This window comes from Montipora foliosa, chromosome 6, assembly GCF_036669935.1.
Source record: "Montipora foliosa isolate CH-2021 chromosome 6, ASM3666993v2, whole genome shotgun sequence".
NCBI classification, from domain to species: Eukaryota; Metazoa; Cnidaria; class Anthozoa; order Scleractinia; family Acroporidae; genus Montipora; species Montipora foliosa.
The window spans coordinates 54,457,097-54,482,096 of record NC_090874.1 but is presented as its reverse complement, the minus strand read 5'-3'; the positions used below and the strand labels follow the sequence as shown (position 1 = coordinate 54,482,096).

At 41.4% G+C, this 25,000-nt stretch overlaps 2 protein-coding genes across 2 annotated transcripts in view; both read left to right on the top strand.

Annotated features, from left to right (window-relative positions):
- LOC138007762 (lysosomal alpha-glucosidase-like) overlaps positions 1 to 14,579 on the top strand; it is a 25,984-nt gene extending 11,405 nt beyond the window's left edge. Inside the window, exons 6-17 of the mRNA XM_068854827.1 lie at positions 519 to 779; positions 3,602 to 3,712; positions 4,532 to 4,851; positions 5,803 to 5,936; positions 7,448 to 7,599; positions 8,520 to 8,668; positions 8,835 to 8,919; positions 9,053 to 9,243; positions 10,227 to 10,315; positions 10,863 to 10,912; positions 11,497 to 11,646; positions 12,665 to 14,579. Of these exons, the coding sequence (XP_068710928.1) occupies positions 519 to 779; positions 3,602 to 3,712; positions 4,532 to 4,851; positions 5,803 to 5,936; positions 7,448 to 7,599; positions 8,520 to 8,668; positions 8,835 to 8,919; positions 9,053 to 9,243; positions 10,227 to 10,315; positions 10,863 to 10,912; positions 11,497 to 11,646; positions 12,665 to 12,754 (1,782 nt within the window). The 3' untranslated portion in view covers positions 12,755 to 14,579. The remainder of the gene's footprint in view (positions 1 to 518; positions 780 to 3,601; positions 3,713 to 4,531; positions 4,852 to 5,802; positions 5,937 to 7,447; positions 7,600 to 8,519; positions 8,669 to 8,834; positions 8,920 to 9,052; positions 9,244 to 10,226; positions 10,316 to 10,862; positions 10,913 to 11,496; positions 11,647 to 12,664) is intronic.
- Positions 14,580 to 18,980: 4,401 nt separating this feature from the next.
- On the top strand, positions 18,981 to 24,443 carry LOC138007766 (tolloid-like protein 2). The gene is made up of 4 exons (XM_068854834.1): positions 18,981 to 19,266; positions 21,225 to 21,590; positions 22,763 to 22,807; positions 24,237 to 24,443. Exons 1-4 carry the CDS (start codon positions 19,110 to 19,112, stop codon positions 24,329 to 24,331), a joined length of 663 nt encoding a protein of 220 aa, XP_068710935.1. The 5' UTR covers positions 18,981 to 19,109; the 3' UTR covers positions 24,332 to 24,443.
- The last annotated feature ends 557 nt before the right edge of the window (positions 24,444 to 25,000 follow it).

The following is a 25,000-nucleotide window of genomic DNA, read 5'->3' as shown; positions in this document are numbered from 1 at the left end:
GCGGCCAAATGACCAACTGCCCTCTGTAAAACTCGCCTTTTTGCGGGCCAAACGGGAAATGCCCGGGCTGAAAATGCATTAGCCACCCCGATTTTGATTGGCTGCAAAGATGTCTAACAACTTCGCTAGGCCAATGAGATCCTGAGGATACCATCTCAATGCCACAGTTGGTGCGAATTTTTTGTGGATGAGTTTTGTTCGCCTTTTTGTTTTTCTCAATTTTGCTCTTGTTAAGTTGATCGTATTTTAGCAACAACTTTCCATACCATGGTTTCATGCTACATCTCTGTTAGGCACTTTTATCTTGTTAAATGAATTTGTACGATTTGGCCTTGTGTATTGACAATAACGACAATTACATCGCTTTTGTCCGGCATATAGTTTGTTTGTGTCCCTCACAGTATCATTTGCACCCTCTTTCCGCTAGAACGCAAATGATGCTACTCGGCGCACAAATAAACTATTATGCCCTCCAAAAGTCATGAGATTGTCTTATTATTTATTTGTGATAACTGTAGGTGGTTGGACGCCCTTTCATGCCTCCATACTGGGGTCTTGGCTTTCATTTGTGTCGTTGGGGATATGGTAGCTTAAATGGGACCTTGACAGTCAATGAAAATATGAGGAGATACGGCATTCCACAAGATGTGCAGTGGAATGACATTGAGTACATGGATAAACACCTGGACTTTACTATCGACAAAAACAACTGGGCTGAACTTGGAGATGCAGTGAAAACCCTACATGAAAAGTATAACCAGCACTACATACCAATTGTGGTGAGTTTAACCTAGAGGAAGGACTTTACAATATGTGACCTCTCACGAGAAAACGTCGCTAACGCTTTCCCATTGTTATCCTGCGAGCAGGCCCTCGATCCGAGGGACTGGGGTTGGGGGTAGAATGAGGGCCCACCCCGAACCCCATTCCCTCGGGGGGCCTGTTCGCTGGCTATCCCATTTTAGTAAATTTTCAGCTCCGACTATTGCATTTCTAGCTTTTTGATTGGCTAAAAAACTCCGACTATGAGGCAAAAGTCGACGTTTTACGTCATATGGAAAATAGTGGGGCAAGATGCTCTTTCCGGACGCTTTGTAAAATTGTGGAAATAAAAATCGGCGGCAAAACCCGGTTTGAGAATTTACTAAAACAATTATGCCATTCGCCCTTGTTGGATATGAAGTGATTATAACCAACTCGCCCTACGCGCTCGTTGGTTATTTTATCAGTTCATATCCAACTCGGGCTCATGGAATAATTGTGGGTGACGGCTCGGAGAGACCCATCGCGTTTGCATCACGCAGCCTCAGTAAGACAGAGAAGAACTATTCTCAGATTGATAAGGAAGCATTGGCACTAGCGTGGGGAGTTAAGAAGTTCCACCTATACCTCTTTGGTCGCCATTTCACACTTGTAACGGACCATGAACCTCTGACTTCAATTTTCCATCCAAAGAAAGGGAGGACCATGTCTGACGCGATGAGCTCCTTCACTTTTATAAAAGCTTCCTCACATTCTGTGGACCACCTCCATTGTTTACCTTGTTCTAAGAGCTGATTCAGGGGGTTTAAGGTGGTGGCTAGGTTGGGCAGGAACTTGTGGTAGTAGTATAGTTCACTAGTCCCAATAATGAACGAACTTGTTGGACATTCTCTGGCCTTGGGGCTTTGACAACTGCATCAACTTTCTCTTGTGTTTTGTGTAATCCATCCTTGTCTACTTCATTGCCACAGTAGGTTACTTTCTTTTGGAGGAACTCGCACTTTTCCCGGTTTGCTCGTAGACCATGTTCTTGCAACCTCTTTAGAACTTCTTCCAGGTAGTCAAGGTGTTCTTGGTCGTTCTTGCCTGTAATGATGATGTCGTCTAGAATACAACTTGTACCTCCCACTCCCTCTAAGACTTGTACTATTGATCTTTGCCAAATGGCTGGGGCTGAGGTTATTCCGAATACAAGGCGGTTATATCGGTATAACCCGCCTTGATGAGTGTTGATCGTCAAATACTCTTGTGAGTTTTCATCTAGCTCCATCTGGTGATAGGCCTGTTTAAGATCAATTTTAGTAAATGACTCTCCTCCCGCAAGCTTTGCGAAAATGTCATCAATGCGGGGGAGTGGGTATTCTTCCACCTGCAGCTGAGGGTTTATTGTGTTCTTGTAGTCGCCACAGATTCGTACGGTGCCATTTGGTTTAAGTACTGGTATAACGGGGGTCGCCCAGTCGCTGAATTTGACTTTATGTATTATACCTTCTCTTTCCAGACGCTTCAGCTCTACTTCTACCTTTGGTTTCATGGCATAGGTCACGGGTCTTGCTTTGCAAAACTTAGGTTGGCTACCTTCCTTTAAGCTGAGTTTTGCTTTCGTCGACTTGAGCGTGCCAACTCCATCTTGGAATACTTCACTGTAATCTTCAAGGAGCCTCTATAACCTTTTCTGAGTTCCCTGTGTCGGCTGCATGTGTGCAATGGAACAGATGAGCTTCCAGTCAAGTTGGATTTAATGCAGCCAATCTCTCCCAAACAGAGCAGAACCGTGCGTGTCTACGACATATAATGTCAAGTCCTTGACTTGGTTGTTGTGTTCCACGCGAACATAAAGTTTGCCCTCGGGTGTAAGCCTTTCTCCTGAGTATGTCTTCAGAATGGCTTCTGTCTTTACGAGGGGTGTTTTTGGGAACAATTCCTTGTATTTCTGAAAAGGTAGGGTGGATATCGCTGAACCTGTATCCAGCTCCATCTTTAGGTTCTGTCCATTCACCTTTGGTTCCACCCAGATAACATTATCGAGTGTCTGTCTGACGTTATTGACTTCTAAGGATCCTATTAAGCTGTCATCATCCAGCTCTTTGTCCACCCCCAAAGAGTGTAATTTTTGGTTCACTTTCTTCGGTTTTCCCCGATGGGTTGTCTGCTGATTCCTTCCTGAACGGCAAACTCGTTGGATGTGCCCCACTTTCCCTCACTTACGGCAGTTCTCATTCTTAAAATGGCACTCTTCTGATGAATGTTAATTAGACCCACATCGATAACAAGGTCGTTTTGACCTTACCTCATCTCCCGCATTCTCCACTTTTCCTTTTTCCTTGTTCAGTTTGTTTACGTCTGACTCGTTCTTCCCTTCTAACTCGAGTGAGTCTTTTGCCACTGCTTCCATCGATAAGGCAATTTGTGTCGCCTTGGCCAATGTCAAATCACGCTCGGAGAGTAGTCGTTTCTGGATAAGTGCATTGTTTAGTCCGCACACCAATCTACCCCTCAGCGAGTCATCTAAATTAGTGCCGAATTCACAGTGAAGGGAAAGTGTCTTTAATTCAGCTAGGTAGGCACTTACGGTTTCACTTTCGAGTTGGTGGCGTTTGTGAAACGGAACCTCTCTGCGATAAGTAGTGGTTTGGGGCACAGATGCTGTTGTAGGGTAGCAACAATAGCGTCGAAGGACAAGGAAGATGGTTTTTCTGGAGCACACAAACTGCGTAATAATATATATGTTTTGTTCCCCATAAGGCTAAGTATCACCGCTGCGTGTTTTTCTTTCTTGATTTCGTTAGCATGAAGGGTAGTATTTTACGATATGTATAAATGTTTTTGAATGCCACAGGATCCTGGTATAAGTTCCACGCAGCCACGAGGCTCTTATGCAGCATATGACGATGGGCTTGAGATGGGAATCTTCGTTAATGCGTCTAATGGAGGAACATTTATTGGGAAGGTAATACACAACAGTCGATGCAGAAAATGGCTGACTTGTCCCAGAAGAATCCTGAATCGCAAAGAAAAATCATTGTAACGAAAGCCTAAAAATCTCAATTTAAGACTTGATGCTACTTTTTCGATACTTTTCCTTGTGTGGGACCTTTTCCATCACTAAGGAAAACGCTCAGATGAATTTATATTGGAATAAAGGCCGAGAAATGTAGAAAGGGTCGTAAATGATTACTCAATATCTCTACTGCAAAAGTCGGTGTAAACCTATCCGTTAAAATGGTTAGGTTTTTCGTATTGGAGTAAAACGTAAATTGTGTTTCACCATTTTGTACTACTGATTTCCTTTGGTTCGAGGAGTTGTTGGGACGATGTGTTGTCAAATTTCGCGGTTCGAGCCCATTAAGGTCCCAGATGTGTTGCAGCAATCAGGGCGACGGTTCTTAAATCTACTCAAGAGAAAATGAGGGGACAGAGAAGGAGGCTCCCGGTCCAGCCCTTGGGATATGTCATGTCCACGAAAGTTATTTTTAGACGAGCGGAAGTCTTCCGAGACGTCCGCATGCTGGCCTACCTCGATCCGATGCTTGAAAGAAAATAAATATTCTTCAGCCTTCCACGTGCGCTGTCATTTTCTCTTTTCACTAAGAACCTAAGAGCGAGGCAAGACTGCATGCGGACGTCTCGGAAGACAGACTTCCCCTAGAACAAAGACTTCCGCTCGTCTAAAAATAACTTTTGTAGACATGACATATCCCGGCCAACGCCCTGAGCCTCCGTCTCTGTCCCCTCATTTTCTCTTGATCTACTCCATTCCATTCCATAGGTGTGGCCAGGTCTCACTGCTTTCCCAGACTTCAGTTACTCAGTGACGCAGGATTACTGGGATAAGATGTTGACCCAGTTCAGAAGCCTTGTTGAGTTTGACGGTCTGTGGATTGACATGAACGAGCCATCAAACGAATTCGATGGGTCTCAACAAGGATGTCCGAGCGATTCACCACTCGATCACCCACCTTACATGCCCCATGTCAGTGGAGGTCGTCTTTATTCGAGAACTTTGTGCATGTCCGCAAAACACCATAACTACTTCCACTATGACGTGCATAGCTTGTATGGAGTCATGGAAATGGAGAAGACAATGAAGTGAGTCAGCAGTTTCAAAGATTTTGGTGTTAGTAGCTATTTTTATTTATCGTCTTAACGAGGCTCCCTAGAGTTTTAGGGCCGCGCGCAAGCTAGGCACTAGTATGGCGCTTAAAGCCTAAGTCACGCGTGTTTTCCTGGTTTTTGTGACGTTAACGTGACCAAATCTGTAAAATTAACTGCTAATTTTCTCGCGTTCCCTTCGGTAATTTTTTTTTAAAAATTGGCTCAGTTCTAACCACGTACAGTTCCTATCAAATACCCAAAATTTGTTAAAATCTGTCAGAGCTAATCGAATATATTTAGAAAAGTGACAAATTACAGAATATTGGCAAAACCGTCTGAATAACCTTGACGTTTTACCACTTCAAAGAATAACAAATATCACCGAAGAAAAGTATAAAGATTAAGAAATTTAGGTCAAAAACTAGAATATATCTGCCTGTCATTAGATGTGATGTTGCCATGGTAACGACCATGATCCAAAAAATTGGCACCAAAAAATAAGCCTTATTATATTGGTACACATACTGGTAAATCTCTACAGGTAACTATGTTTTCTTTTGTAACAAGTGCCCTGTAGTAAGGGTATTCGCAAATACTCTAGGGAGCCACCTTAAGTGGTTGTGAGATTGGGTGGTGCTATCCACTTGATAAGATGCCATGCGAGAAACAGGGAAGCCATGGAACCAATCGCGAGGCCTAAAAATCGTGTTTAGTCTTTTTTGTCTGCGTGGAAATCTAAGGACGGGGACTTGACGTAGAAGACTGGGTCTACGTTCCCGTCGTCCGAGTTGTTAGGTGAGGACGGGAAATGCTTTTTTCTTTTTTTGCATGCCCAGTCCCAAACGGTTTTGTGTTTTAACTTCCGCTAATCGTCTTCTTCTTCGTGCGCAAAGTGTCTATCGCCTAGGGAGCAGTAATTAATTGAGCATTTTCCTTTTTCACAAGCGCGTTAACGAAACTCAGAGGAAAGCGAAGTGTGGTGATTTCGCGTTCAACTTTTCCAAGTGCTGGAATGCATGGTGGTCATTGGCTAGGCGATAACACTGCTACATTCAACGACTTGTATCTGTCAATACCAGGTAAACGCATTTTACATCTTACTAACCTAAAGGTTTCTCTTGTTTTCCGTCCGTCACGGTTTCATGTCCAGTACTGTCATAGCCGGAGTCCACATTCCTTGATATGTTTTAAAGGGCCACCGACAACCAGTGTCCTTTGCGCGCCTTTGTTGTTGTTATTATCCGGGCAATCGAATCGGCCGGTTCGCTTCAGAAACATCCCGTGAAGAAGAACTTCTGCGATTTCGCTGTTCGCTTTGTTTTTTAATCCAAACGCCTTTCTCCTTTCGTTCCATAATCTTAAAGTTGAAGTAGTAAGCCAAATAACATGGCGCTTTTTCTTCCTCGGCGGACGACCTTTTTTCACAGTTTTCATTTCGCTTTTAACACGAACACAACACCCAAATAACGCCAAAAATACAATATTTAAACATGAAGAAAAATATTAACAAAGTTTGAAGCTACTGGGCATCCAAAACTCGACGATGTGAGGCGATGGAATTTGACTTTTCAAGAAATACTAGTTTCTGTATTACAGAAAATGGCGCCGATAGCTTGCACGCCCGCAAAGACTTGTGGTTGTCGGTGGCCCTTTAAGCAGTTGTCATAATCTCGACCCCAGAGCTCTTCTCTTGACTGAGGGAGAGAAGAGCTCTGGGGAACCCTGAAGCAAAGTGTCTTCTCATTGGTTTTCGTGAAGAACAATCAAAAGCGTCTCTAATTGGTGCATTCATGTTAGTACGAGGAGTGAGCAGGCGCCGCACGATTCAAATAACCAATTTTCGGCTATGAGAACCCTACGGCACATGTTCTCCTACATAGAGTTTCCCATAGCCTTGGATCGATCCGAGGCTCTGTTGACGAGAATGGCAGTTGTCAAAGTTCGTTCTGGAATCCTTTTCCCCTTTACATTTGTTACAAAGTGCATTTATTCGACTCAAAACTGGAGAACGGATGCCAAACAAATGAATTAAGAAACTGTGAAAACTATTATATTTGAACTGCGGAATGAACATGAAACGCAGGTAGATAAGGAAGTTATGCATCCAGGCAGGAATGGTTTCAACAACGGTAACCAATAATTTCCTTGAACACCTTATCGGAAAAGGTCTCTCCATAATTTTGTTGACGAACAAGACAAAGGTCCATGGCTGAACCAAAGATAATTCAAGGCTGGTTTTCATTCGCGACGCAGTTATAAACACAAGTTTCACACAAATTAAATACGGAAATTCAACAATATCTTTTGTTGGGAAAAAGGCGACTGATGATTTACTGCGTCTGCCAAAATAGCTTGTGCTTGTGTTTAAACCAACCTCAGCATTATAGGGCGTTGTTTATGCTACAATATGTCGTGCATTGCTTGCACAACACAGCTTTTCAAAACCAATCCTTGTGCAAAATTGTTTCCTTGATGCTAATTGGTTCCACTTTTCATATCAATAACATAATTTTCGTGACAGCCTTTGTTAGAAAACGGGGCTGATTTGAGACCCGGTCTTCCTCTGGCTCTCTCAACTGTTGTCTTCCAGGAATTTTGAACTTCAACCTCTTCGGTATTCCTCTGGTGGGAGCAGATATTTGTGGGTTTAACGGCGATACCAACAAAGAGCTTTGCGCAAGATGGACACAGCTGGGCGCATTTTATCCATTTTCAAGGAACCACAATACAATTGGCGCGCTGGTAAGCTCATATCGGTAAAACGAAACCGGTACCTATTGAAGTTTAGTGGCATCTAATCCGCGCGGGTCTGCAGGCGCCCTATGTGACCAGCTGCCGGAATCAATCAGATTCCGTATCTATATCTCTAATTTTCAGCTAGAGTCCCCGCCCCTTTGAATCATAGAGTGGTAGGCTCAGTTGGCTGGCCATCAGGTTACAGCGACGGAGGGTCGTGAGTTCAACTCCGGCCCGACCAACACTCAGAGTCTTTAAATAACTGAGGAGAAAGTGCTGCCTTAGTATTTACATCTTCAAATGGTGAGACTTTCATGTCTTCTCGGTCAAGGACTACAAGCCGTGTGAACCGTCGAATTACCCTCGTTCATTAACTCTGTGAACATTGAAGATCCCACACACTATTCTAAAAGAGTAGGGCACGGAATTCCGCTGTTGCGGTCTGCCCATTTCCTTAGCAATGTGGTCGGCTTGGCGTAATCTTCTGAATGAACTACTGATCGATGAGACCACTTAACAGTTAACAGACAGCAGTCAAATTAAAGGTGTCCAAGTGCTGAAACTGGTAGACTAAACTGAATGGTGTGCTAACATGACAAGTCCTTTTGGGCTGTCATGCTAAACCGGCCACATTTTGCTGCAGAGAATAGGTCATACCGAAACACAGGTGCGATTTTTTGGCCTTATCTCCGATAAAGCCCTGAATGTTGGTCAGGTCGAGGTTCAGACTTGCGGCGCCCCCCCCCCCCCCCCCTTTCCCCCAACTACCCTCCGCACATGTCCATTAAGGCCGTCACTATTGGGCCAGAGGCTTGGAAGACTTGTCAAAGCATTATGAACAAACTGGATAAGAAGCAACCTCGCCATTTTCAGTATCAACTATATCTTGAGTCTCTCGAGTTAACTCTTCGCTTTTTTTATCGCAGGCTCAGGATCCCGCGGCCTTTGGACCTGACTTCGCTGCTATGGCTCGTGACGTACTGTTGACGCGCTACCGGCTCTTACCATATTTGTACACTCTATTTGCGTATGCGCACGTAAGAGGCGGTGCGGTAGCTCGGCCCCTTTTCTATGAGTAAGTACACCAACTACATCTTTATGACTTGAATCACTTTACGATCTCACAGAACTTCTCCGAAGTCAGTTCAAATGAGGGTTTGTGGTCTTGTCCGAAGGGAACTTATTACTAGCTATATATACTTTAGCCTCTTGGTCATGAGTTTAATTTCTGCTGGTTTTAGATTCCCAAAAGATCGAACTACATATCCGATGGATCGACAGTTCCTTCTTGGTCCAGCATTACTTATAACTCCAGTACTAACACAGGTAAGTCGTCCGTACATGCAAAATTTTCTCACCATTTTTAATCGTTTTGTGTGTATTTTCTGCATTCATTCAAATTGAATATCAAGGGGCTCATTATGAAACGATACTCATAGATTTGTATCCTTTTTGTAAGGGATCCACCTCTGTACAAGGCTACTTTCCAGATGCAACATGGTATGACGGCATGGATGGTTCAATCCTGCAAACATCAGGGGGAGGGGGTCAGTACCACACGCTGCAGGCTCCCTGGGATAAGATCAACTTCCATTTCCGAGGGGGATATGTGATACCGACTCAACAACCTGATATCACTACTTATCAAAGGTGACAAAATGACTCATAGCATTTGCACTTGGCTTTCTTGCTAGCACAGGAATAAATGAGCTTTATTTTGGAACGACATTAGCGCGAAAAAAAATTGAAAAAAGCAGACAGGCAGGAACATTCCTCCAATTAAATGGCTTTGTTTTGCAGTTGACCAAAAACGTTTTGCGCCGGCTGCGCGACTCTGGTTCCGCAATAAATACTTTTTGTGACAGCAAGAGTCCATTACAACAAACTAAAATAATTTCGCCTTCAGTTATTGTTCAGATTTGGAAATTTCAGCAGTATTGAAACAAAGGGGGTTAGGCTGTAAACAGGCTCTCCATTGTGTTATTCTGAGTTGCTTCGATTCGCTTGTGAATGGCGCGATCTTTAATATCTTAGCTTTTGACCGGGCGCCATTCTCCGAAATTTTAACGAAAAGGTGAGCTTGTGTTTAGGCTAAAGGGAAGTCAGTGGTAAACTTTTCAAAATCGTTAAAACGAGAGAGCGCACTACGGATGTAAAGTTACCGTACAAATCCGTGAAATTACGATATTTCAAAATATAGGTATGTCGCCATTTTTTGTGTGCTGTTACACGTAACTTTCAGGTGAAAAGTTTATAATTTAACACACGTCTCCTTACAACCTCTAATTTCATTGGATCCGAATCACGATCACTTTTATTATGAATTTGGTAACTCCGACAAGCTCGAAAAGCACCATTTCGGAAATTGAAGTCCTAGCAGAATAGCGACACAATTGTCACCTACACCTATTGTAGTTGAATGCCCTAGCTCCGGGCTCCCTCGTGAAAGAGCATCCGAACTAGTAACCTCGCCTTCTGCAAGGGAGCTCTCGGAGTTTTCATGAGTACCCCCGAGTCACCTTTGAGAAATACATCATCATCCGGCATTCATTGAAAACAAAGAGAAGCCTCAGAACTTGGTTCTTGTCGTCATTTGCGAAGTGACAAGCTGATAAGGTTGTATTTATTTTCAGTCGTCAAAATCCATTTGAGTTAATCGTCGCTTTGTCGTCATCCGGCGAAGCACGGGGGACTTTGTTCGTCGATGACGGAGAGTCGTTAGGTGAGAACAACAACTCTTTATTTAACAAGGTTAGTTGTAATCTTACTGACAACTTAGACGTTTGCATCATGGCCTTCAGCCATACTATTGGTTGAGAACCCTGACTGCCCACGTATATATATATGTCCCGAAATGCATGCATGTAATTAGATGCACGGTAGAGCGGTTTTCAATGGGTGTCGAAAGTAATTAGCGAATTGCATTGGTTTTGCATTACTTCACTCAGTGATTGGTTCAAAGTTCTCGCGCCACTTTTTCAGCCAATCAGAAGTGAAACCAAAACCAATCGTGGCTCGCGCGTGCACTTTTTCCCGCGCTTTGTGTCGGCTACTTGTAATTACTTAGAGTTTGATTGGTTTACTGGTTTGCCTCCGTCCTTTTTGATTGGCCAAAGTAATTACTTTGGTTTTGGTTTCACGACGCTCGATTGAAACTCGCTCTAACTGTCAAAATGTTTGATGCGCGTGCAGCACGATTGTTCTTGCAGTTTAACGATGTCAACACTGAAGAATGCTTTGTGCTTGTTTCTTTCGTTTTTTTTTTTTAGATCCTATAACCAAAGCACCGTACTTGTCTGTCATCTACAGTGTCTCTCAGGTACTTAACAAGTGAAAATTTATACTTGCAGCTGTATCCTATTGCTACAAAATCAAAACAAGAGCCTGCGTCACCTACCAACAGTTACAAGCTACCCTACTTTGCTACGGCTACTCTTTTTTTCTAAGGCTATTAGAATCCTGAAACGTACTCAAAAGTCATCACCTTACCTTCCATTAGATCTTTCAAGGTGCCGTGTCACACCCGAAGTTGGTTAGCTAGAACGGCACTCTCAGGCTGGCACTGTTAGTAATTTGCTGGGGGGGGGGGGGGGGGCAGGGGGCAGTTACATCGTTTTTTGCCAATCACGCACTGATATGGGAAATCAATGGAACCAATCTTAACACAAAGCGAATACGAGGCACACCCGTCGTTAACGGCGGGAAAATGCGTGCGAGCAAATCACAATTGGCGCTGGCAAATGTGCGCGAACACGATTTACTTTGTTTATTCGCTGATAGGCAGAAAAATTGTCGTTTTCTTTCGTCAATTAATTGTTTAAATTTTCATTCAGAGTTTACAAAAGTTGGGGAAACTGTGAAGTTAAACCCTTCTTTATTCATCACACTGTCGTTACTTTCTAGGGAACCTTGAAGGCACAAGTGTCTTCCACTCGGCTTTATCACCCGCAACCACCAATGTCCGCTGTGCACGTGTTTGGTGTGTTGGTACACCCGAGCACAGTGACAGTGAATGGCTCGCCTGTACGCTTTAGCTATAACCCAACAACGAAGGTAAGTATTTTTTCTCTAAAAATATTGTTAGCTAACGAACAAGTGAACTCTGTCACGGTTGCTTATCCTCTGTGTAGAAACCTGTGAAAGTCAGGAATGAATTAACAAACCTAGCCTGCGTACAACTAGTTTGGGGCATCGAGCGAGTAATTTGGCGGCGGATCTTCCAGCGCGCGAGAAAAATGGGGCGAGCGAGAAAGACAAGTAATCCTGCTCGTAGTGCAGACCTAACCTCAGCACGAGCTAACGAAAGTAAGAAAAGTTTTCACAGGCTTTCACACCGAGGATACAATCCAGTACGCTAGTTTTGATTCTTTCTTTGAAAAATACAATATTCTATACGACACTTGTGTAGAGTTAGTTACCTGGCCTTTGAGGAAATGTGAAATTGAACCCTATTTTATTCAGCACGCTGTTGTCACCTTTCAGGGAAGTCTCTTCCGGCGATAGCCAAGATGGAGTTAAGCTTGTTATGATTCAGCCTCGCTGCTTTTCTCCTGTGCTTTTATGCTGTTTTTACGCCAACTAACTTTTCTTTAACTGTATCAAAATAAGATGAACTCCAGCATCGCCGTGGTTAGATGATCCAATCCCAGAGCTTCTTGTCTAGGTATATCCGGGGTAAAGTGCTTTGCAAAATCACTAGAAAATTACCAGTTTTCTCAATTGACGGAGCCATTACAACGTGGTTTTTTAGATGGTGTAAATGGATATTTGAAAGATCCAAAGCAAAATTTTGCATCAGCACTGGACACTCGAAGAAAAATCACATAAGTTGACCTCCCAGATTTCCAATTCAGTCGTATCACTTTTAATACGCATACGGCTGTTAGATTGAACAGAAAAGCCATGTCTTTTTAGAGCGAACCAAATAAACGTGGAAAGCTGAACTTGCATTGAAACCTCCAATTGCGGGCTGTTGCACTTTGATCCACAATAATTATCACCTAGGACATATTTCACCATTAAGCATCTTCAAAAGGCACTAACTTCTCTTCTTTTCTCACCGTTTTCTCAGGTTATCACCATTGAAAAGCTCACTCTACCAATGGACAAAGACTTTACCATCACTTGGTCCCAAGGGAAATTTTCCTGGATGGAATCATAAGTAGACTGCTTTAGCTACAAAATTATTGCAAGATTTCTACACTTTTAGGTTTTTTTCTAAATCAGTTTATGTCCTTTTATACGCACCGTGCAATTCGTGATTGGGCGATTTGCTTTTAGTTATTGGCCTCAAGAGCAAGCGGGGCTGCCTTGATTTTTTCCAATGCTTGCTTATTTTTGTTTCGCCGAAAGTCCCATTTTGGCACTTCCCTCCCCACCCCCCTCACTTAACCATTGGTCGTCGCCCTATATCGTTCCCTTGACCAGCGGTCGGGAAAGAGAGACTCTGGTCAAATCCAAAGAAGGCCATATTTGATTGCCTGTTGAAAAGCGGTTACATTTCCTCCCATTTTCAAAATTCTAAACTAAAAAATCGTGATTTCTTCTGGATTTTTATCCATACGAGGATGAAGATGATCTACAAATAGATCTTTTTACAACGTTTTTGTTTTTGAAACTACAACACTTTTGAATTTCCGAGCTGTCACTTGCGTTACACTAGATACTGAAATCTGTTTTGATTGAAAAAATGTGTCTCGTTATTTTTGATTGTCTACAGTTTAAGCGTTTCGAGTGTATTAGGAGATGTGTTTATAGTCATGTGTACTGTCTCGCGAGTGAAAAGTAAGCGTTTTCATGGCAAGGTGAACTCCGGATATTTTTGTTGATTTCTTTCCGTCTCCCTCACGCACGCGCAGGTCAACCGGAACCAGAGTTTTGAATTATTCCAGAGCCTGCCGCTCCTGTTCCGCTGGACAAGGGTAACGTACGATCTGGGAACGAGATTGTCGTCGCCGAGGCTAATTTGTGTAATGCTCAACCTATAGGTGGTTACCATTCGACAAGCCTTTCCGATTTAAAATTTCGAAAATTCCGTTTGCCGAATGGAACGCTACTATATTTACGGTTGAACAAACCCGCCCCAAGTAACCGCGCCCTAGCACGAGTTTTGAGCCAACCATGGAGCTTGCTATGAGCACGAGACAGACGAGTGGGTCTCGTAAGAAGAATTTGGTCAAATGGGACGTGCCGTTTCGGTCGGATCGGTCATTCGGGATCATCTTTAGAGGTGATCCAAATATTCCTGTCGGACCGAACCGAAAGGGACCGTTTCATTTGACTTCCAACCGAAATTTCCGGAATATTTGGTCGAATGGTACGCGCCCATAGATAGCAATGATGTAGAGTGCAATAGACCTCATTCACGATGGCCGCCATGTTGGATTTGCTGTCATCCTGCAAATTAGCTACACACTTCTGAGGGGGCAAACAACACAAGTTCGAGAGGTTATAACGAACATCTTAGCCACACATATGATTTGTTTCACGTTCATTGAATGTTTATCACCTAAGTAGTAAAATAGAATGATTACACAAGTTACTTCGGTGTCTTTTTAGTGAAAAATGAGCAGATAACGAAGTAGAAAGTCAAAATCTCAAAGGCAATCAAAGATATAAAATTATTATAAAAGGTACTTAATTCTACTAAATTCTAAAATGTACTTTTAGCAATGTTATTTCAATATTTCGACGAGCCAATTTTTCGCAATAGTGGCCGGGTTTTCTAGAAGTAATGGTCGTTTTTGAAAAAATCATATATTTGAACCAAATCAAGTACAACCAGTTATGCCACATTAACATAAATCTATTTTAGATGAAAAGAAGATTAAATTGTGGGAAATTTTTATGTCGTCTTGAAAAAGACCGTCAAGTATTCATAATGACGCGAAATGCAGTTCATTTGTATGCAAATAGCGCACGCAAAACAATTATTTTCTACATCACAGAGTACATTCAAAGTCAAAATAAACGCAATTTGCTATTTTCTTTTGCTCTTCTTTTATCTTTTTCTCTCTTTTTCGTTCATGGCTTTCAATGAGACTCGCTTAAATTGTGACTGACTTATTCACACTGAATGGTTTTACGTAGTCACTCTTGCAAACTGTCCACTAGCAAAATTCTATGCCAAGCGTTCCGTGCGCTCGCACCACCTTCGCATGATCGTTTTTATGAATGAAATAATGAAAACCGCTGCTTATTTAGCTCTGAGAGTTTATTTGAGGGTCCATTTCATTTCTGTGCGATCTTCGCGCGATTTGCCGTTACCAAATTGCTACGATTTGAGTTTCGAATTTAACCAAGGCTTAGTTAATCGAGACAGGTTCAGTTTAAGTTTGGTTTACGCAGTGAATACGCAAAAACACAACACTTGTAAACTTGAGGATGGTCAAAAAAGGGACATCTGCACGTGCAGTGAGTTCCACAATCAGAGGTGCTCGGTAGAGTGGAATAGAACACTATTCATATTCAGTAGGAAAAACCTACACTAAATCATCAACTTAATCATGTCAATTTAAAACTTTCTTTGTAATATTTTTATAATAGGGGCCGTCGACATATTCACTTTGTCCCCACTTAACGTCAACTGGACGTTTAGGGGGGAGGGGGTAAGGCCGTGGACGTTAGTGCGGTGCACTTTTGAACAGTAGAAACTGGCGCATTTTTCAGAGAACGCGAGTCACAAACTTGAAGATAAAGCAGGACAAGTTTAACAAGAAAGGAATGTAAATTGTGATCTTTTAAACTCTGTCCTTAGTCACCATAAATTCTACATTTTACATTGTTGTCTTTTTTATTGTAATCTTAACAACTAATAAAATTTTTACAATATCAAACTTAATGCTTAGCTTGCTAATATTTACGGGAACACAACTAAATCTTTTTCCATACATGTACAGTTTTTCAATGTCATAGTTCTTTTTTTGCGCGTTTAGTTTCTTTTATAGTCGTTCCGAACAAGGTTTGTACTAATGACAAGTCTCCGAACGGAGAAGCAGTGTGGTGGAAGAGTAACGCATACATGACTGGCCTGGGAAAATGGACTGCAGCTAGACCGCATGCTTGATGTGTTGATAAAAACATGGGGGCGGGGGCTAGCGATTCTGGCTTGTCCTTTCAATATTTTATTCAGAAGGAGATACAAATAGCATCAACAGGAAAATGCAGTTGTACAGGTAGGAGAAACTGCAGTTTTATGTAATTATGAAGTTCTCGCCACGTTCTTAAAGCACTCAATTATATTGGTCATGATTTCGGTCTTTGACCTCTCCCTGTAGTAAAGTGCATGTGAATATTCCTAATCAACAGTAACGAGTGGAGCCCGACAGGGACTTCTATGGCAGCAACATTTCAAGTAGACGTTAAGGAGGGAGGGGGGAGGGGTCTGACCTAAACGTCCAGTTGACGTTAAGCGGGGACAAAGTGAATATGTCGGCGAACCTTTACATTGTCATGATTCCTTTTGTTCTTATAGTTTATTAGCATTTCGCATTCAAACTGAAGATGACAAAAATTTTGTTGAAATATGTATTTTTTTTTAAACGTTTTGTTACTTCTTAAAATTGTAACGATGGAAAGAGTTGTCAACATTTGGGCTTTTATCGTAAGTTCTTTCAAACGTGAGAGATTGGTTAGTCTGCGCAAGGCGAGGTTAAATAAACATGAAGCATTATGGGAGAATGTCTCTTTTCGACAATTGCAGTCCAAGAAGCTCAGTGGAGTAGCTCAGTACACGCTTCCGATTCTTTCCCGGTTCATCATCCGAAATACATCTCTTTGACCCAGGAGGAGTCAGCTGTTTCAGCTGAATAGCTTCTTTTATCTTAAGCTGGAAGGTGGTAACATTTGGCGATCTTTATGACGTCCATAGGGTTCAAATGTGATCTAGGATACGGAAACAATCCTTAGAGCATGAAGTACGGCATTTCTGAAAAGTTTGTAAGTATTTAAAAATGTGAAAGACCCTATCACTGAACATGTGCTCATGTGCGCGCGGGGAAAAATGTTCAGTGCTAGGGCCTCTCGCATTTCTAAACACTTACAAAATTATCAGCAATGCCGCATTTCATGCTCTATATTGATTGTTTCCGTATCCTAGATAACGCTTCCACCACCTTCCAGCTTAAGGTAAAAGAAGCTATTAATATTCAATGGAAAAAACCTACACTAAATCATCAATTTCATCGTGTCAATTTAAAACTTTCTTTGCATTTTTTTACATTGTCGTGATTCCTTTTGTTCTTATTATAATTTATCTGCATTTTGCGTGCACTATATATTCAACTCTGTACGTTGTAATTCAAACTGAAGATGACAGAAGATTCTGTTGAAACATGTATTTTTTTTAAAAACGTAACAAAGGTTGTGTTATTTCTTAAAATTGCATGAAAATATCTGCCACTATCCAGATCTTTCCATCGTGTTGTAAGAGCTGTTCGGGCTAACCAACTTCTGAACATCATCCGTTCTATTCCTGCTATCGCAGACGGTAAATGAACCTATCCGCTTAAAGAAAATACATAATCGGCGAAAGCACAGGAAAAAACCAGGTTGGTGGGTTGACTTGTTTTTGTCAGTTTCTGCTTCATTGACTAAAAACGAGAGATAATATGCAAAGAGCCCTTTGACATTTGAACCCTATGGACGTCATAAAGATCGCCAAATGTTAGTCCTCCAGTGTTTAATTTTAGTGCACACTTTTCTTAACCTAAGACATCAAGTGTTTGAGAACTAAGCCACTGTTAAATGGAGTTAGAGGAAGCTTCCTTATGACTTACTTGATGGATTGAGCCGCTAAACATTAATTAAACTTCAATGCACCTAAAACGGTAAACATTATATTGGGTTTTACGGCCCATGTCTTTGTCTTTGTCTCAACTGAGCACCAAACCATCTTAGTATTGCTGCTGTGGTTTTTCGATGAAGACGTTTAAAAGCACTTAATCATAACTTTAGAAGTGTTTTTTCAACAACACAATGGCATCGAGCTTTCACCTCATCGTCTACCGGGTTGTTTTCGTCAAAACAAACTCATCGTGACGTCAAACTATTGGCATCTGCTTCGGAGGCAAGAAGCAAGTTCTTCCTTGTTTTGATCATTGGCAATCAATACATGCAGTGTCACAAATGCAGGCGCAAAGGAATAGCTGGTCTGGTTCAATTATTTATTTAACATTTTTAGGTAAGATAAGTACGAAATTCTTCATTTTTGTTGTAGTAATGTAATCTTTTTTAAAAAATAGAATACAACAAAGTATGAGAAAGCCAAAGTATGCTAAAGTATGGGAAATCGTTTAAGGTTGATGCCAGCGAAATTCCTTTTTTCTTATTACCTCTGAGGAAAAACTGACATGCACGTAACGTTAACCCAAGATACTTTGATTTTATCATGTTTTTTTCTAAGTTTATGTAAGCCTTATGTATGCTGCAAAACAACATACGGTGGCTCAAATAGTTTCAACACATAGAAGACACCTTCTTTAGATCGAATGACGCTACAACACTGTATCATAACAGCAATGTTATGGTACCATATGAAACGCCGATTATTTCCAAAGTGAAACAAGATGTGATCATTATTGTGATGTTACTAAAAAGTGATTAGAAGGCCACGGTGAAAATTTCGGCAAAGTTTCAAAAAATTCTGTTCATCACATTCAGAGCCACCTTTAAAAAAAGCACAGAATTAAGGTGGCTCTAAACCCGCTATACATTATTTTTTTAAACTTTGCATAAAGTTTCATCTTGCCCTTCTGAACACTTTTCAGAAATAAAACATGGGGGTCACCGAGTTCGTTTTAAAGATTTAAGCAGCTAAAGACAAAATAGGTGTTTTCACAGGGCTTGCCCGTTGCCACGGTGACATATTACGTCACGATAATGACTGTATCGTGTTTCATTTGGTACCACAATATTACTAATACATGATAAAGCGTTGTAGTGCCGATCCTTCTAATAAGATCTTGAAAGCGTTGAAACTGGTTGGAGTCAAGCTCTTTTACGCAGCAGTGAAATTTTGCAAATCTAAACAAAAGCTTGCACACTGATTTCCTTGACTATGTTTCGATGCTGTAACTTGGGTGCTACGTTCGCGCTTTACTTGAAGAAAGAATTGTGTTTTTAAACTGATCATTTTTCTGAGAGTCCTAAGGGATAATGTTTCCTATCGCTAATCAAATGATTGGTGTTCCTCGTGCCAATACAATGCAATCTGTTTTATTCACCTAAACATACAGTAAAAGAAACAGCCGGGACTTTCTTATGCATTCTCTTTCATTTTCAAACAGTCCTAAACTTTCTGCTGTGTGTGAAGGCACAGAGCAATCCGAATGGTGTGCCTCTCACTGGCTTAAGTGGAAGCTTTTCCAGTCCAAACTATCCATCTGATTATCCAAACAACAAGACTTGTCGATGGATAGTTTCTGTTCCGCAAGGCTATCGAATCCGGCTCGAGTTCACGACATTTATTTTGGAAACCTGTGGATTGCCTTGTTCCTGTGATCACGTCATAATAAGGGATGGCAGCACTGAAAACTCGCCGAAGCTGGGAGAATTTTGCGGGAACAACAGACCTCCGCCAACTTATTCATGCAAGTGGTCGGTACATGTGGGTGGAATTTGACAGTGATCGAACCTCTAACGACAAAGGATTTTTAGCATCATATACCGCTGTTGGTGAGTACCTAGGAACATTCATTCCTTGTTGCTCTCGATCTGTGATTTTGACGCCGGTTCTTCTGCATCCATAGCATTTGCTGAGAGACTTAACGACGTTTGCCGCAAAATAATTGAAAAATTCGAAATGGCATTTACCTTGTTAAATAGTGTCTTCTATTTTAGAAAGTCACTAACTATTAATTTGGCACTGCATGTGCTGAGCACGTGACTGTTGAAAGTAACTAGGCGATTGCTTGCTGCAATTGCTAGGCTTAGTGACTGGTGTAAAAATCTCGCGCCAGTTTATCAACCAATGAAAAGGAAAACCAAAACCAATCGCGACTTGCATACGCGATTTTTCCCGCGCTCAATGAGCAAGTTACATGCAAGTGATACGAATTTGGATTAGTTGATTGCGCCGTTTGCACCTTCTGTGATTGGTGGAAGTAATAACTTTGGTTTTTGTTTTACGACATTCGCGATAGGCCATTTCGAGTTCGTGTCTGCCTCCTCTTCAAAGCGAGTCTACGTGTAAAGTTTTTGTGATCGTAATTAGTTCTCCTTCACATATGAATGAAAAGTAACTCATAAGAAAAACTTCACACATATAGGAGGCAGACATGAACTCAGAAATGGCCCATTGAAAACCGCTCTAATAGAGAGATTTAACTTTGCGTTTACGGCAAATGGTAATCGTCGGACTGAAACTTGCGTTTTACCAAAACGCAAAGAAATTTTTTTTACAACCTCGTTCCCAGGTTCTCTCTTCTCTACCTCCATCGTCGTTGAGAAAAGACCCTGGTTCAGACTGGTCACGTGGCACTCGTCGACAAACATTTTACCACTGGGGTAGTATTTTGTTATATTTTGATCCCGCAATTGGGCGAAAGTGTATTCGCTGGACAAGGCATTTTTTTAAAAAAAGTAATCTTTACCTTACAATGTAAATATCAAAAAGGTCAAAAGAGCTGAATGTTATAAGTGACAAGATTGCGACTTTAGGAATCACGTTTTTTAACATTCGAAAGAAAAACGAAAAGCAAGGAACAAAATAAAATACCTGCACATATTAATACAATTTGATTTGATGATTTGAGGTAGATACGTGAAATAAGGACTTAAATAATATCACACCGGCTGATCGCCGGAATCGTTGGTTTCCCATGGATAAACGTTTCGCTTGTTTTCTTGCACGACAAAATCTTTTCTTTGTTGATCCGGACCTTCACGTGGGTGAAAACTTGAATGATGCGAATATATTTTCTGTGGCGTCCGTTCGATTTGACCACAAAGTTTTGCCTTTCACGTCGAATTCCCTGTGTGTAGTACATAAAATACTGCCGTCAAACGTTTTGTCGATGGTCATCTGGCCACAAAATCAATTGCGTGCTGATTCCCTTCTTCGCAATGTCGGCAAGGCATACATTGCCACCCCTTCCCTAACACACATTTGGTGAACCTCCCGGGGTCTGGGAGACACGTGATCAGCCTGAACCAGGGTCTTTTTGTCAACGACAATAAAGGCAGAGAAGAGAGACCCTGGGAAAGAGATTGGTTTTTAAATTTTAGGTCGTATCCAGTCTCTCAGCTACACATATCAAATAACGTCTTAAAAGACAAATACAATTTAGAATGAGAGAATTTTCGTGCTTTTATGACAAGCGGTAGCCTGGCGTTTTCCGTTTGGCTTTTGGCGTTTGCCGTTTTACGTACGTAAACGTTGTTCAAAGACCACATAACGTTACCTAGTGGATAAGTCATTATCCAAAGTGTAACGTATAATTCAGGTTAAACGCTAGCCAAGGTTCTTAGATGTGCTTGAAGTGTGCGTATTCGCGGTTAGTATACGTAAGCATTGAAATACCGAAGTCTTTGCACAGATTGAAACTGTCAGATGGTGCCGACTTATCCACGGGATAAAGCTTACGGCTTTTTAACTACTGGGCCAGTACAACAATTTTTTTTTCTCATTTCAGCCGTAAGACCACAATGTAATCCGAATGCCGTGCCTCTCACTGGTTCGAGCGGCAGTTTTTCCAGTCCAAACTATCCATCTGATTATCCAAACAGCGAGACTTGTCGGTGGATTATTTCTGTTCCGCAAGGTTATATAGTCCGGCTTGAGTTCCCGACATTCATTTTAGAAAGCTGTGTCGTGTCTTGTTCGTGTGATCACGTCACAATAAGGGATGGCACTACTGAAAACTCGCCAAAGTTGGGAGAATTTTGCGGGAACAACAGACCTCCGTCAGTTTATTCAAGTGGTCGGTACATGTGGGTGGAATTTGACAGTGATCGAACCTTTAACGACAAAGGATTTTTAGCATCATATTCCGCTGTTGGTGAGTACCTAGGAACATTCATTCCTTGTTGCTCTCGATCTGTGATTTTGACGCCGGTTCTTCTCCATCCATAGTATTTGCTGAGAGACTTTTGCCGCAAAATAATTGAAAAATTCGAAATGGAATTTACCTTCTTAAATAGTGTCTTCTATTTTAGAAAGTTACTAACTATTAAAATTGGTACGCTGCGTATGCTGAGCACGTGACTGTTGAAAGTAATTAGGCGATTGCTGCAATTGCTACGCTTAGTGATTGGTGTAAAAATCTCGCGCCAGTTTATCAACCAATGAAAAGGAAATCAATTGCGTGCGGATTCCCTTCTTCGCAATGTCGACGGCAAGGCATACATTGCCACCCCTCCCCTAACACACATTTGGTGAACCTCCCGGGGTCTGGGAGACACGGGATCAGCCTGAACCAGGGTCTTTTTCTCAACGACAATGAAGGCAGAGAAGAGAGACCCTGGGAAAGAGATTGGTTTTTAAATTTTAGGTCGTATCCAGTCTCTCAGCTACACATATCAAGTAACGTCTTAAAAGAGAAAGACAATTTAGAATAAGAGAATTTTCGTGCTTTTATGACAAGCGGTAGCCTGGCGTTTTCCGTTTGGCTTTTGGAGTTTGCCGTTTTCCGTACGTAAACGCTATGCTAAATTCCTCTAACTTGCTTGCGTCTCTCGTGAAAACCAGCCCTTCACTTTGTTATCGGAAAGAAGTAGAGGAAGGTAGAAATTTACCGACTGTTTCATTACCCACCCTGTGCACAGCTAGCAAAGCGAGCCGGCAGTAAACTACACGACGACAAATTAAATTGTGACTGTGCTCGGGAGAAAAAAACCCAAATCAATCGGTTTTACAATAAAGGTACAAATTTGCACATCATGTACTCAACAAAATTGCTGAAAGCCTTGTGAAAAACAAACTTACTCTTATTGCACAAAGAGCGATGATTGACATGCTAATATGCTTCGAACTGTAACGGAAAGCGCTTTCCAACTGCACGTTGTTACGTTGGAAAGCATTTATTTGCCACACAAAACATTGCAAGTGTCGTGTCGTTCTCACGGTGGCGGGCGACTAAACAAATGGTGGTAAAGACCAGTCATTCCTTTGTACGTGTCATATAGCCAACAGCTAACTTTCTTTTTTCTCAAACTCTTTTACACGTTACAGTTTCAACTACCAAGGACACTATGGTTTCTCAGCAACTGACATTAGGTAGGAACGTTAACCCCCTTGAGCTTTCATCAGTTCATGGATTATGAGTAGAAAGAGCATTGTTAACTTTGTGATTTTCCTATCATTCTTCCATAGAAACTCGTAAATTATTGGTAGAAGATTTTTTATGACGAAATTACGGGATTAATAAAATTGAAACATGACGTAAGTCATGCAGAGACTAGGCTTTAATATTAAAGGTTTGCTCCATCAGTACTTCCTTTATAGTTTTCCAAGGAATAAAGACATCCTTAGGGACCGTTCATTTTTTATGGGGTAGGGAGGGCTGGTGGAATTTGGAGGAGTGTAATTTGAAAATTGTATACCCCCCCCCCCCCCCCCCCCAATTTCCGATTTTTTTCTCCTGGTTTCCCCCCCCCTCATCAGAGTAATTTTTTGGAAGGCCCCCCCCACCTTGAATAAAAAATACATATGGTGTTAAAAGTTACTGCAGCATTAAAATTTCGTTTTGTTACATTTCACATAATTTATTGAAAGAAACCTGAAACCTAGAAAGCTGCTTTTAACAGATCACTCAAAAGAATGAAAAGTCAATTTCTGCTCTTCTTGTTACAGCTCGTCCTGAGCGTGTTGTAGCTGGCCGCTCGTCTTCGTATTCCTCATCTGAGGCGATAAAAGCAAGAACGACATCATTTGAGTCGTCTTCAGAGTCAGGGGCATCACTCTTGTAGTCATCATCAGTTTCCTCTCCCTCACTGCTTTCATCACTGCTGTTTAGTTGACCTGATTCATTCCTGCCTCCCACTTCGGCTTGTCCAGTTCTGAGAGTATTCATTCGCAAGAATTTGTAAAATTTCTTATCCTATTTTTAATCTAATTTTTTCGTCCAACCCCCCTTTTCCTTCTTTTTTTTTTCGGCTGGCCCCCCCTTTCAAGCCAATTTTTTTTAGTGGCCTTCCCCCTCAAATCCCACCTCATAAAAATCTCATAAAAAATGAACGGTCCCTTAGTAGTCATCAATTAAACTAAAATGCCAATCCCTTTTTGACCTCTTAAGTTCAAGGCCAGGATTGTTGATATGATCACCATGGCTTAGATTTTCTTCTTATCCCTAGTATTTAAATTGCTACTAGCCCCTAGGTTTTATTGTAAAAATCACGACCTTCCGCAACCAATACTGAATTATTCTTTTCTCTTTTTTCAAATGACCGTCGAAAGTAATTACGCGATTGCAATTGCTACACCTGGTGATTGGTTTAAAAATCTCGTGCACAGTTTATCAACCAATGAAAAAGAAAACCAATTTGAAAACCGATCACTACTTGCACGAGCCAATTTTCCCGCCCTTTGAGCAAGTTATATGGAATTGCTACGAATTTAGATTGGTTCATTGGGCTGATTGCACCTGCTGTGATTGGTCGAAAACCGCTTTAACATGGTCACTAACTTTTAATTTTTGTTTCCCTAGGCATTGGTGCGATTGTTGGAATCGTTTTGGGTTGTGGTATCGGTTTCTTCTGCATGGTCGTCTGCATTTATGTTTGTTGCAAAACATTTTCTTAAATCGTGCACTGTTTTAGAGATGAAATTTAATAGGCCATTTCCGAGTTCATGCCTGCCTCCTCTTCAAAGCGAGTCTGAGTGCGAAGTTTTTGTAATGGTAATTAGTTCTACTTTACATATGAATGAAAATTAATTTTCATAACAAAAACTTCGCACTTAGACTCGCTTTGAAGGTGAGGAAGGCATGAACTCGGAAATGGCCTATTTAGTTTAGCTACCTTTTAATTTTCTTTTGTTTCTTTTACCTTGTTATCATGTATTATTCTCTTTCCTCTTTTTAATGCATTTCCGTTTGTATTAATTTTACACATCACGTAGCCTTGTTATGTCATTTCCGGTAAATATAAAGATCTTGTAACAAGCATTTATCCATGCAATAAACCTGAAGAAGGCCGGTGGTGTTGGCCAGCCGAAATATTGTAACAACGCCTATGTTCACGTTGTCTTGATCAACCTTTGCAGTATATTTTGCCAAGTATATTTGCAACCTTTGCAGTATATTTTGCAGTATATTGGCCAAGTTCTGTTTTTGCTTGTTTATGGCACAAGACGTTGTCGAGGTCCATAAACAAGCAAAAAAAAAGAACGAGGCCAATATCCAGGCATCTTGACAGCACAAGCTTGGTCAATAAAGGATTTATTATATGGGATAAAATACCGAAAAAACTA

Coding starts and splice junctions, on each gene's coding strand:
- LOC138007766 (XM_068854834.1), top strand. CDS start 19,110: ATGGCAGCACTGAAAACTCGCCGAAGCTGGGAGAATTTTGCGGGAACA. Junction 19,267..21,224: donor AGCATCATATACCGCTGTTG/GTGAGTACCTAG, acceptor TTCTCATTTCAG/CCGTAAGACCACAATGTAAT. Junction 22,808..24,236: donor TTCTCAGCAACTGACATTAG/GTAGGAACGTTA, acceptor TTGTTTCCCTAG/GCATTGGTGCGATTGTTGGA.